Here is a 12,215-nt window from a genome sequence, read left to right on the forward strand (position 1 = left end):
CTCGCCTGTGAATGCGGTTAGTTTTGACATGCATTCAAACTCTAATGCAATTAGTTTCCCGCTGGTGTTAGGCTTAACGGGATTAGAAATCATCACATTTGTGTTCATTACTCATAAAATTAGTAACACGAGCTCGGAGAACATCACAATGCAATCGTTGTGTTTTATTAAGCTAGCACTTTTATTAACAGCTAATGGCCGCATTGATAAGCAGCCTGTCTAGATTTACACAGGATTTTAAAAGATTATTTTAAACATGTCACATGAACAAAGACGTGTAAACAGCCATTTAATTTATAAAACATTTTGTTTTAAATACAAAAATAATAATTCACTGTTTCAACATCTCATCCACAAAAGTCAGGTTACAACAATTTTACTGTCATTTAAGAAGACAAATTGAAGAATCACATTTTCACTCTGACACATACAAGATATACAAAAGCTTGAGTGAGAAATTCACTGAAAAAAGATCAGAAGCCGAGAACAATAAAGCCCAGAGGAAATCAGATTGGAGCTAAAACAAGCTCTGTTTGAGAGCAGTCTCAACTGCATACTGTGAATATTTTTGTATCTTACTGTCCTCTGAATGACACGATAAACATTCAAGAATATAGTTTGCTGTTATCAAAAATGATGACTTTTTATAAACCCAGTGTTGTTTCACGTAAACATGATGTAAGATGATAATCTTGATAAAATATATAAAGCAAGAACCGAACAACAAAACAGAGGCACAAAAGAAGAGTGAGTCATAAATGACCATAACAGATTTCGAGAAATTCTGAAGAGAAAGTACAACGCTATATTTAGTTAGGGCACGTAATGTACAAATCCTCACAGAGATAAATGCCAAAGAAAGAAAATCAAAGGTGGTAGCAGACCAGCATACATAAAACAGGAAGAAAATAAACAACAGTTTGTACAGTTCTGTTTGGATTAATTATACGTGGCTTCCAGACAAAGTTCAAACCAAATCGAATAAGAGTTGCATTGATTTTCGAAGACAAAACCTTCTCTAAAGACTTCTGCATTAGAGCGCTTTCATCAGTAAAACTGCTTGTTGTCGGTCCAGCTTGTGATCCAGTGTTTCTTCTTGGGGTCAACGATCAAAAAGCCCTGATTTACCTGGTACTGTTCGTTCTTACTTATCCTCACTCCTTGATATTTCTGCAAAGTGTGGAAATGGGCAGCGCGCTTAAAAAATCCACTCTGTAAGAGAAAATAAGAGCAGCATTTATCACATCCACGATAAACAGGTTTTATTCAGTAAAGCTTTTAAACCAGTAAAATCTACATGAACCACTCCAAATCTGTTTAAAATTTAACTTTTAGGAGGTATGCACATTTACAATTTAAATGCTTATTCATTTACTCCCCATTTAAATAGGCACTGCACTTACAAGGACAGTTTCTATCTGGTTAAATATTTTAAAGCTGAAAATTGAACTAGTTAAATATTCACTACAGACCTTGCTATAACTTACTAGAATTTTTTTCTTTTTTAACAAAAGTCTAAGTCTAATGCTACCAGCAACCTCCTGGCAAGTGGTTCATGATCGTGATGAAAATAAAGACGATTGTCTTTTTTTTTTTTTTTTAAAGGGACAAGTCCTGTGATGTGCCTCTCCCAAACATCCTGCCTGAATAATAAATACATCAGTCCAGGAGAGAAAGCTGCGCTCGGTGAGTGATGTAATTGGGTCTTATACATTATATAACAACTGAGAAAAACAATTCTTCAAGTCACCCGAAATTGTGAAGAAATTGAAACAGTGAGCATATTAAAATCCGAGATGAATTCTGCAGCAAGTTTCGAAGCGGAAAGAAAGTCTTGTTTGCACTGCAAGAAAAGAAATGAGCAGAAGAAGAAGTCTGCCGCCTCGGTTGAAAGCAAATCCCTCTAACAGCTCCATAAAGAAAAGTACATGGCATCGCAGAAGGAAATTATTAGTCATGTCAAGGGAAGAAAAGACTTTCGCAAGTTGGATTAAAGCGATATACAGTTGCTGTTTTTAAGACATCCTTGTATTTCCAAGATAACAGCATCTATTGCCTGAGGACATAACAAAAAGCATCACGTATCAATTTGTTTCAGGAAAAAAACAACCTCTGGTGCTTTGAGCGAAATGATTAGACTAAAAAAAAAGAGGCAAGGGAGGTGTTAAGTCTCATGGCGCAAAAGGAAAGGATAAAGACTGTTTAGCAGAGCTTACGCAGAATATATTGTTGTTAATTAAGTAAAGCGTATTGAGCTCGAGAGCTGTTGACTGTGACACCTACAACTTTGCAACTGGTGACCCAGAAAGGCTGAAAAATCTCAGTCGTCCTCAGTAAGCCGGTCATTTTCTGATGGCTGCGTTTTCATCTCGGCTTTCTGGGCTTTGGCCTCATAAAGCTCTCGGGTGTTGGCCCTCTTGAAGAAACCACACTGGGGAACAGGATTCAAATATGAGCAGTCAAACAAAACAAAAGATATTTAACCCACTGAACTGTTAGTATAGTTGTTTGTAATTGGGATACAGCAGATTCAATATATTAGAGACAAAGAAATGCTTGTCAAATCTTTATACCTTAGTTTACAGTTAACTGAATGTATATTGTGTACACTGTAAAAAAATGCCTCATGATGATGTCAATCTAACTGACTATTTTAAGTTTTGGCTTAAAAAAAGTTGATATAAATTATAAATTAAAATTGTTTAACTTAATTTTTTTTAAGTTAAAGTAATATAAAAATATGTGTTGATTTGAAAAAAATGCTCTATATTTTTACTGTGTTTTTTGCACTGTCCTACAGATTTTCAGCAAGGGATTAAATTTGTTAGTCTGTATTTCTACAATGGGGTCTGAAAAAAGGGACACTACACTTTTTTTGAAAATATGCTCATTTTCCAGCTCCCCTAGAGTTAAACATTTGATTTTTACCGTTTTGGAATCCATTCAGCTGATCTCCGGGTCTGGCGTTAGCACTTTTAGCATAGTTTAGCATAATCCATTACATTTAATTAGACCATTAGCATCGCGCTAAAAATAATTAGTTTATATTATATATATATAAAATAGCTTTGATATTTTTCCTATTTAAAACTTGACTCTTCTGTAGTTACATCGTGTACTAAGACCGACGGAAAATTAAAAGTTGCTATTTTCTAGGCAGATATGGTTAGGAACTATACTCTGGCATAATAATCTCGCTTTGCCCGAAAATAGTCTCCTTGGTTACCTTCAATAGCAGGGGACTATTTTCAGGCGCTGCGTAACATCATTGCCATATCGGCCTAGAAAATTGCAACTATTAATTTTCCATCAGTCTTAATAGACGATGTAACTACAGAAGAGTCAAGTTTTAAATAGAAAAAAATATCAAAACTATTTTATTATTTTTAGCGCGATGCTAATGGTCTAATCAGATTCAATGGATTATGCTAAGATATGCTAAACGTGCTAGCGCCAGACCCAGAGATCCTCTGAATGGATTCCAAAACGGTAAAAATCACATGTTTAACTCTAGGGGTGCTGGAAAATGAGCATATTTTCAAAATGGTGGAGAATCCCTTTAATGTATATTTTGCAACTTCCAAATTTTATATTTTATGTTTTTTTTTTTATAAATGATCTTAACAGCATAACAATTTGAGTTAAATGCTGAATAAAATTAACAAGAAAATAATTTGTATATTTAATATGTCCTCATTTGCATTAATGACAGCATACGTTCCAGATGGCACAGGCTCCACATGTTTGTGCAAAACTTGATGATCCGTGTTATTCAGCATGACCTAAAAATGTCCCCAAAACCATCTTACAGTACGTGCCTTCATTAGAGCAAATATAATCTGACCTAAAGTAATGCACAGTGCAATCAAATTTACATGCATGATCGTGCATAACATTAGTGCCATATACTGTATGTAGTGCATAACCTTATGTACGTTTAACTTATTTGACAACTTTTTATTTCCAGGTTGAGATGACACTTTGATACCCAGATTTTCACTATTGACTTTCAAACCCAATTGTACTGCATCTATCTACATTACATAAAAGGTAACTGTTAAAAAAAGATGCAGTAACTGTGTGCAGTGTGTGTCGTTGATCCTCTCAAGCCCACGGGACTCCTTGTGCAGTTACAAAACATCACCTTTCTGACGGTGTTGATGTGATGTTGCAGGTGTCATCGCATCCAGAATGACACACTAAGGCGAGAATGCAATGAAAAAGTGCTTAACAGATCCTCACCTTCCATAAGAGAATGACAATCAGACCCAGGAGCAGCACTCCTGCCAGGACAGACACAATGATAATCCATAGCGGTGCTTCATATGGAAGATCTTCTGTCACTGCAGGATCTATAGCTACTGTGAACTAAACACAGAAAAAAAAACTTTGATGTCATTAACCGGGAAACATATACTGGAAAATTGCCTCATTTTCATATTTATTTGATTCTCCCTCACTTATGCTAAATGTATGCGGGAGCGAGTTCTAGGAGAAAGAGAAGGAAGATGTTGAGTTAGTACCTCACGGGTGTCATTGATCATCTTGATGGTAGCTTTGTCTGTTTTTAAACTCAGAGTGGCATTGGCGTGTACAGATACTGTCGCAGCAGTGTAGTCCTATATGGAGACACATGATTTTTCACAACTTTAGAAAACACTACATCCTGATGCACATGTAAAAAACACTTTGTGACTTAAAGGGACAGTTCACCCAAAAATTACAATTCTGTCATCATTTACTCACCCTCAAGTTGTTACAGATCTCTATAAATTTCTTTGTTCTGCTGAACATAAAGGAAGATATTTTGAGTAATGTTTGTATCCAAACTCTTTTGGGGCACCATTGACTTCCATAGTATTTTTCTTTCCCGCTATGGAAGTAAATGGTGCTCCTGTTTTCCTGTTGACTACAAATATCTGCCTCTGTGTTCAGCACAACAAAGAAATGTATACAGGTTTGTAACAACTTAAAGGTGAATAAATGATGACCGACGCACAATAAAACACCACACATGGTGTAACAAACAGGGTTCCCATTTTTTTACCAATGTTCACTTTTTTTTGAAAAAAATCACTTGAAAATATTGTCCTTGAGTAGTTTCTCATAAACTTTTGAAATTATATTAATTTCCCATTTTCAAGGCATTGATATCATACTAGGTACAAAACCGTCACTCGGACGGTACCCTTTCAAAAAGTACACCTTTATACCTAAAGAGTGCATACAGTGAGGAAAATAAGTATTTAAACACTCTGCTATTTTGCAAGTTCTCCCACTTAGAAATCATGAAAGGGGTCTGAAATTGTCATCGTAGGTGCATGTCCACTGTGAGAGACATAATCTAAAAAAAATCCAGAAATCACAATGTATGATTTTTAAAGTATTTATTTGTATGATACAGCTGCAAATAAATTTGAACACCTGAGAAAATCAATGTTAATATTTGGTACAGTAGTCTTTGTTTGCAATTACAAAGGTCAAACGATTCCTGTAGTTTTTCACCAGGTTTGCACACTGCAGGAGGGATTTTGGCCCACTCCTCCACACAGATCTTCTCTAGATCAGTCAGGTTTCTGGCCTGTCGCTGAGAAACATGGAGTTTGAGCTCCCTCCAAAGATTCTCTATTGGGTTTAGGTCTGGAGACTGCTAGGCCACACCAGAACCTTGATATGCTTCTTACAGAGCCACTCCTTGGTTATCCTGGCTGTGTGCTCCGGGTCATTGTCATGTTGGAAGACCCAGCCTCGACCCATCTTCAATGCTCTAACTGAGGGAAGGAGGTTGTTCCCCCAAATCTCGCAATACATGGCCCCGGTCATCCTCTCCTTAATACAGTGCAGTCGCCAATGCATTATGCTACCCCCCCATGCTTCACAGTAGGGATGGTGTTCTTGAGATGGTACTCATCATTCCTCTTCCTCCAAACACGTTTAGTGGAATTATGAACATAAAGTTTTATTTTGGTCTCATCTGACCACATGACTTTCTCCCATGACTCCTCTGGATCATCCAAATGGTCATTGGCAAACTTAAAACAGGCCTGGACATGTGCTGGTTTAAGCAGGGGAACCTTACGTGCCATGCATGATTTCAAACCATGACGTCTTAGAGTATTAACAACAATAACATTGGAAACGGTGGTCCCAGCTCTTTTCAGGTCATTGACCAGCTCCTCCCGTGTAGTTCTAGGCTGATTTCTCTTTCTTGGGATCATTGAGACCCCACCAGGTGAGATCTTGCATGGAGCCCCAGTCTGAGGGAGATTGATGGTCATGTTTAGCTTCTTCTATTTTCAAATGATTGCTCCAACAGTGGACCTTTTTTCACCAAGCTGCTTGGCAATTTCACTGTAGCCCTTTCCAGCCTTGTGGAGGTGTACAATTTTGTCTCTAGTGTCTTTGGACAGCTCTTTGGTCTTGGCCATGTTAGTAGTTGGATTCTTACTGATTGTATGGGGTGGACAGGTGTCTTTATGCAGCTAACGACCTCAAACAGGTGCATCTAATTTAGGATAATAAATGGAGTGGAGGTGGACATTTTAAAGGCAGACTAACAGGTCTTTGAAAGTCAGAGTTCTAGCTGATAGACAAGTGTTCAAATACTTATTTGCACCTGTATCATACAAATAAATAGTTAAAAAATCATAAATTGTGATTTCTGGATTTTTTTTAGATTATGTCTCTCATAGTGGACATGCACCTACGATGACAATTTCAGACCCCTCCATGATTTCAAAATAGCAGAGTGTTCAAATACTTATTTTCCTCATTGTATTTGTACCTCAAAAGTACACATTGGTACCAAATGTATACCTGTATATGAAGAGTTTGGTTCCTATCAACCTATTACAGCGCACCATTCGACGCATTGTAAACAACAATGGTGGCGCGTTGATACACACAGAATCCTAGTTTTCCTCATCTACTTTGAACTTCGTGATCAACAAACAAACAAACACAAAATAATACTTTTGATGGCATTGATAAACATTTGGTGCTTTTCTGTGGCGGGAAAGAGGCGTGTACCATTTATGCGAGAGGCACTCGGGCAAAGGAAAAATGTCGGCTGTTTCTTGTTCTCACACGACAGCATAATGCTTCTGTCATGCTAACACATTGACCACAGTGGATCTTACAAAAACGTTCCATTATTTTATGTGAAGTCAACAAAAATCAAGCAGGACCAAAACATTTTATCGCTGTCAAAAACGTTCAGCGACGACGTTCGAAGAATGACAGCAACAATGCCAGTGTTCTTAATATGACACAGTAAATGCTTTGATTAATTTATATATTGATTCAATAGATTTATAGCATTAAAAAAAACTTAATGGATATTGCTTTTTGCAGAAATTTTTTTATAATAAATCTTTGAAAATCAAATAATGGATTTGAATTTTTTATGTAATTATAACCTATAGATGCAATGTGAACGTTTGAAACAGAAAATAGTGATTTTCATCTTGTCACTTTCTTGGTATAGAAAACACATTTTTACCCAAATAGTCAAAATGTATTTATTGATTTTTTGAACCAAACTCTTATGTATATCTGTACCTGTATGGTACATACAGTATTAGGAACTTTTTAAAGGGTACCGTCCCAATCACATCTTTTGTACCTTTTTCCTAAGAGCATAAGTTTTCCACGACAGTGGGAACCCTAAACAAAAAATGTCAACCCTCATCAAACATCAAACTAGCACAAACTAGAAAATCAGATTTGTCAGATTTATCTAACACAAAATTTCAGTAAACCTGCAGTAATGAGATGAGATGTGGTGAAGTTTCAGAAGAAATCTGACCTCAAGCATGGTGCTGTTCCATAATCGTGCTCTGACAGTGAGTGTGGCTTTGCTCTTCATGTCTCGCAGAGGGCAGGTAAAGGTTTGACAGAGAGCAGTACCTGTGGTGCAGTCCTGACATTGCGAGGAGTCAACAAGGAGTGACAAAAAAAAACACCCTTAATTTTTGTAAAACCTCTCAAGTCTCTGTTGCATACTTGATCATGCAAACTATCAGAGAAGGCATGCCATTATTATCCAGTTGCCTAGCAACTAAACAATGGTTGAGGAGACCGATATACTCACCAGGCGGACAGTTTTCCTGGGGACACCCCGTGGGTTCAGTGAGGCCTTTGGCTCGGATACTTCGGCCTCAACGGAGGCCTCGTCTCTTTTTCTCCTTCTAGACTCACGATCTGACACCTATCAATAGGACGCACCACCACCCACATATAATTAACACTCTCACTCACTATTTACTTTGATTGTATTAAAAAAACCTTCCTTCAAACTTCTCCCTTAAGAAAATCATTTTGAAAGACATGAGAGTAAATCAATTATGACAACATTTTTATTCAGCTAACCAGTACTCTCTCATAATCTCTGCATTGCAAAATACAAAAACTGCTAGAGTCGTACATTAAGTGACTTACTAAAAAATTTAAGGGATTTATGATGCTTCCTGCAGGAACACAGAACGGTTTGGAGGTTCCTGTCATCTGGATTTCTGTCAGATAAAGTAGCCACTTTCCATTAGCCACTTGATAAGGCCATTGAAGGATCACTTCTAGATAACCCAGATTTTCTGAAAGAGGTTTCCCTGAAAGGGCCACCTGCAGATGTAAAGCAAAAGAAACACACCCAACTGAATTTTAAACTGTGTTGTGCGTTATATTTATTAAAATCTCTGTGTGCGAAATATTATATTGTTTATTTTACACCATCAGTCGGTGTTTTGGTGAAAGGGTAAGAAGCACAAAACGTGAGAACTCATCGTGATTTTGTTACTCATGTTTTTTTCTGGTGAGAAATATTTGTAATATGTGAGTAATACTTTATGCATGTGTAGCCATATGAATTGCTAGAGAAATCTAAACCTTTAAGCATTTCGAATAAACATCTAGTCGTACTGTTTAAACTGAGATCTTAGTGGTAAGAAAACATGCAAATTGGTACAGATGTTCATTTTAGCAGACGGTTATGGATCTTTGATTTGATGAATTCACATCACGCTAAACAACGCTAAAAAATGCAGGGTTATTTTTAACCCAGCATTGGGTCAAAAAGGATAAAACCCAACCCGCTTAGTTTGTAATTTAACCCAGTGGTTCTCAAACTTTCTGGCGTGCACCCATTCCTTCGTCCCCCCATAGATTTATGACATACAATAATCTCAAACTTTAAATTAAACAGAATTTAAATTAAACAAAAAATATATTCAATTATACATGTACACAATATACATTTATACCACAGGGCTGTTGAATGCTTAATTCTGAGAAATGTTCCATGGGTGTTGATTATTTTTCTGTAAAGCGCACACCTAACTTGTCAAGTGTTTTAAAATTAACCACCAGAGTAATGTTTGGGGTAACGGTGGTATGAGAGGAATAATTGACTTCGGTCCTTTAAACTATTTGCAAATAATGCACGCCCACAGTGAAACAGCTCCGCTTTGCGTCGTGCAGCATTACCACCTTGGGTGTGCATTATTTTCGTACAATTCAATGGCCTGTCGTCAATTATTCCTTACGTATTTTATAAAATGTCACAAAACTGGGCCCCCCTGGCACCCCAAAGTTTGAGAACCACTGGTTTAAAGGGATAGTTCACCCAAAAATGAACATTTTGCCATCATTTCCTCACTCTCATGTTGTTACAAACCTGTAAAATTTCTTTGTTCTGATGAACACGAATGAAGATATTTTGTAGAATGTTCATAATCAAACAGTGTGTGAGCCCCATTATTCTTTTATCCTACTATGAAAGTGAATGGGGCTCACAAACAATCCTCAAAATATCTCCTTTCATGTTCATCAGAACAAATAAATTCACACAGGTTTGTAACAACATGAGAGTGAGGAAATGATGAAAAAATTTTCATTTTTTGTGAACTATACCTTTAACCTATGCTGGGTTGTTTCAACCCAAAGTGCTGGGTTGTTTTAAAGGACAAGTTCAGTATTTTACACTTAAAGCCCTGTTTTCAGATTGTTTATGATGAAATAGAATGGCTTTGACTGAAATTTGGACATATGATGCTGGCCCGAGAATTTTCGATTTCTGTTGTATCACCCCACCACCTCTACAATGGCTGTATAGGTGCACTGGAACAATCCTTCCTAAAATGCATTAAACTTTTGTTTACAAAGACGTGATGGTCAGGGGTGTTCACTGATATGCTCACACAAAAATCCCTGCAAAAGATGTTTTCCAACAGGTGTTTTAGCATTCGTTGTAAACTTGTGGACCTATTTTTCCAAACGCCTCACACCCGTACATTCTTCCGCTGAGAGCTTGAATAATAGACACTCCAGCCAGGAGTAATACGGTACATCACAGCACATCTAATACAGGTCAATGGAGTTGGCAAAAACTACGATGAAACCTGTTGGAAAGCGTCTTTTGCAGCAATTTTTGTGTGAGCATATCAGTGAACATCCCTGACCACTCGATGAGTTTCACGTCTTTGTAAACAAAAGTTAAATGCATTTTAGGAAGGATTGTTCCAGTGCACCTATGCAGCCATTGTAGAGGTGGCGGGTGATACAACAAACACCCGAAAATTCTCGGGCCAGCACCACACGTCCAAACCTCAGCCAAAACCGCTCTATTCATTATAAACATTTTCTAGGATCATTTAAAGGCGGGGTGCACAATATCCAAAAAACACTTTGGAAAACACACTTTTAGCCAATCAGCAGTAAGAGGCATGTCTACTAACCGACATCGTTGCCTGGGTTGCGTATGTGTGGAGCGGGTCTATCAAATGAAGGTCCAGATTCTATTGGGGTAGGGGTGTGTTTATTTAGGTGATTTCAAATATCAACATTGGCTTTCAGAGATCATGGACCCCGCCTTTAACCCAACGGGGTGGGTACGTCCCATTTTGACCCGATGCTAGGCAGAAAATAACCCAGCATGTTTTAGAGTATAAGCTACTGTTAATCCAGTTCAATTTAAATCATGTATTGGTGCAGTTTTGAACTATGTTTAGTGTTAAAATGGTGTTACCGTAATGTTAAATTCCACTGGGCTTCCGATATCTCTGGTGGATTTTATGGCTGATTCCCCAACTACTTTGCCACTGAATTCTGCCCTGTACGTATAAGGAACGCTAAAAGAAACAATGAAAACTTTTGAATATGTGTAACACACAAGATTAATATGTAAATCCTGCTGAAGGTACAAAAAGTGTATAAAGTACCTGGTTAAAATGCAAAATTCACAGTTGTAATATGAGTCATTACTTTGAAAAGCAGTGAAGATGTGTTAAAATGCTTTAAGCATAAAATAGTGCGTAACTCACACACTAAAGGTAGGCCGTAGGTTGTACTCCACCATCAGCACTCTTGAAAGAGGCCATAGATCATTCTGATCGCTCTGGCTGAAAAGTGCAAAAGACATACTTGTAATAAGCTAGTGTCTGAATCCAAACCATATCCAACAAATCACTGCAACTTGCAATGTTTATGCATTCTAATGTAAGCTGAGCAGAAAAACAGCTGTGGCAATGTCAGTTGTATTTAATATACGTCTCTTTAATGCAAATATTAGCTTCTGTTCTTAGCTCAAGTGCAAAACACCTCTCCAAATAAATAAAAAAATCATATTGTACGTTGAGAGCTGCAGTTCGGTCCCAATCTTCTCCGTGTCTATCGTGATTCCTGTCGTTTCGAAGGTGATCTCAATCTCAACCTGTGAAAAAGCAGCGACGGCAACAAATTGAACACTTAATCTATCTTTAAATTCACTGCATCGCTTCTACTAGTGCAATTCATTACTACCATACTTCAATTCAGTTACTAATACCAAATATCCATCTGATACGGTTGTTGCACCAAGTGTAATATGTGCATTACAGTGTAGCTAAATATATCTATAAATGAAGTTCACTTATAAGAACGCACCCTCTGATCGGTTTTAAAAGGGTCTCCAAGTCTGCACAGAAGATAAGGCGCATCAGGAGACGCCTCAACACTCAAATCCTGCAGGAATACAAAGACATGAGCTGAATAAAGAGATTATAATGTACACGTGTACAATACAAAAAAAATAAGGGCCAATAAACAGGACCCCATTAACCTCAAGCGGCATACAGTACCGGTAATTCACTTTATATTAATGAGGCCGGTTACCTCCGTCGTATGACCAACATCTTACATCATAAAATAGTAATGATCACAATGTAATGATAAATCCCAATATA

At 37.4% G+C, this 12,215-nt stretch overlaps 1 protein-coding gene across 3 annotated transcripts in view; it reads right to left on the reverse strand.

Annotated features, from left to right (window-relative positions):
- Window positions 1–276: 276 nt before the first annotated feature.
- Window positions 277–12,215, reverse strand: part of itga3a (integrin, alpha 3a) — a 38,986-nt gene continuing 27,047 nt past the window's right edge. The window contains exons 16-26 of one of the 3 annotated variants that reach the window (XM_073857203.1): window positions 11,917–11,994; window positions 11,625–11,704; window positions 11,316–11,393; window positions 11,021–11,123; window positions 8,440–8,619; window positions 8,093–8,209; window positions 7,808–7,921; window positions 4,524–4,619; window positions 4,243–4,368; window positions 2,284–2,431; window positions 1,072–1,212 (exon numbers count right to left, since the gene is read on the reverse strand). In XM_073857203.1, the coding sequence (XP_073713304.1) occupies window positions 2,321–2,431; window positions 4,243–4,368; window positions 4,524–4,619; window positions 7,808–7,921; window positions 8,093–8,209; window positions 8,440–8,619; window positions 11,021–11,123; window positions 11,316–11,393; window positions 11,625–11,704; window positions 11,917–11,994 (1,083 nt within the window). In that variant the 3' untranslated portion in view covers window positions 1,072–1,212; window positions 2,284–2,320. Of the gene's footprint in view, window positions 1,213–2,279; window positions 2,432–4,242; window positions 4,369–4,523; window positions 4,620–7,807; window positions 7,922–8,092; window positions 8,210–8,439; window positions 8,620–11,020; window positions 11,124–11,315; window positions 11,394–11,624; window positions 11,705–11,916; window positions 11,995–12,215 lie in introns of all 3 variants that reach the window. The other 2 variants (XM_073857204.1, XM_073857202.1) reach the window with 2 other exon arrangements.

The sequence above is a fragment of the Misgurnus anguillicaudatus genome, chromosome 19 (assembly GCF_027580225.2).
Source record: "Misgurnus anguillicaudatus chromosome 19, ASM2758022v2, whole genome shotgun sequence".
In the NCBI taxonomy this organism is placed as follows: domain Eukaryota; kingdom Metazoa; phylum Chordata; class Actinopteri; order Cypriniformes; family Cobitidae; genus Misgurnus; species Misgurnus anguillicaudatus.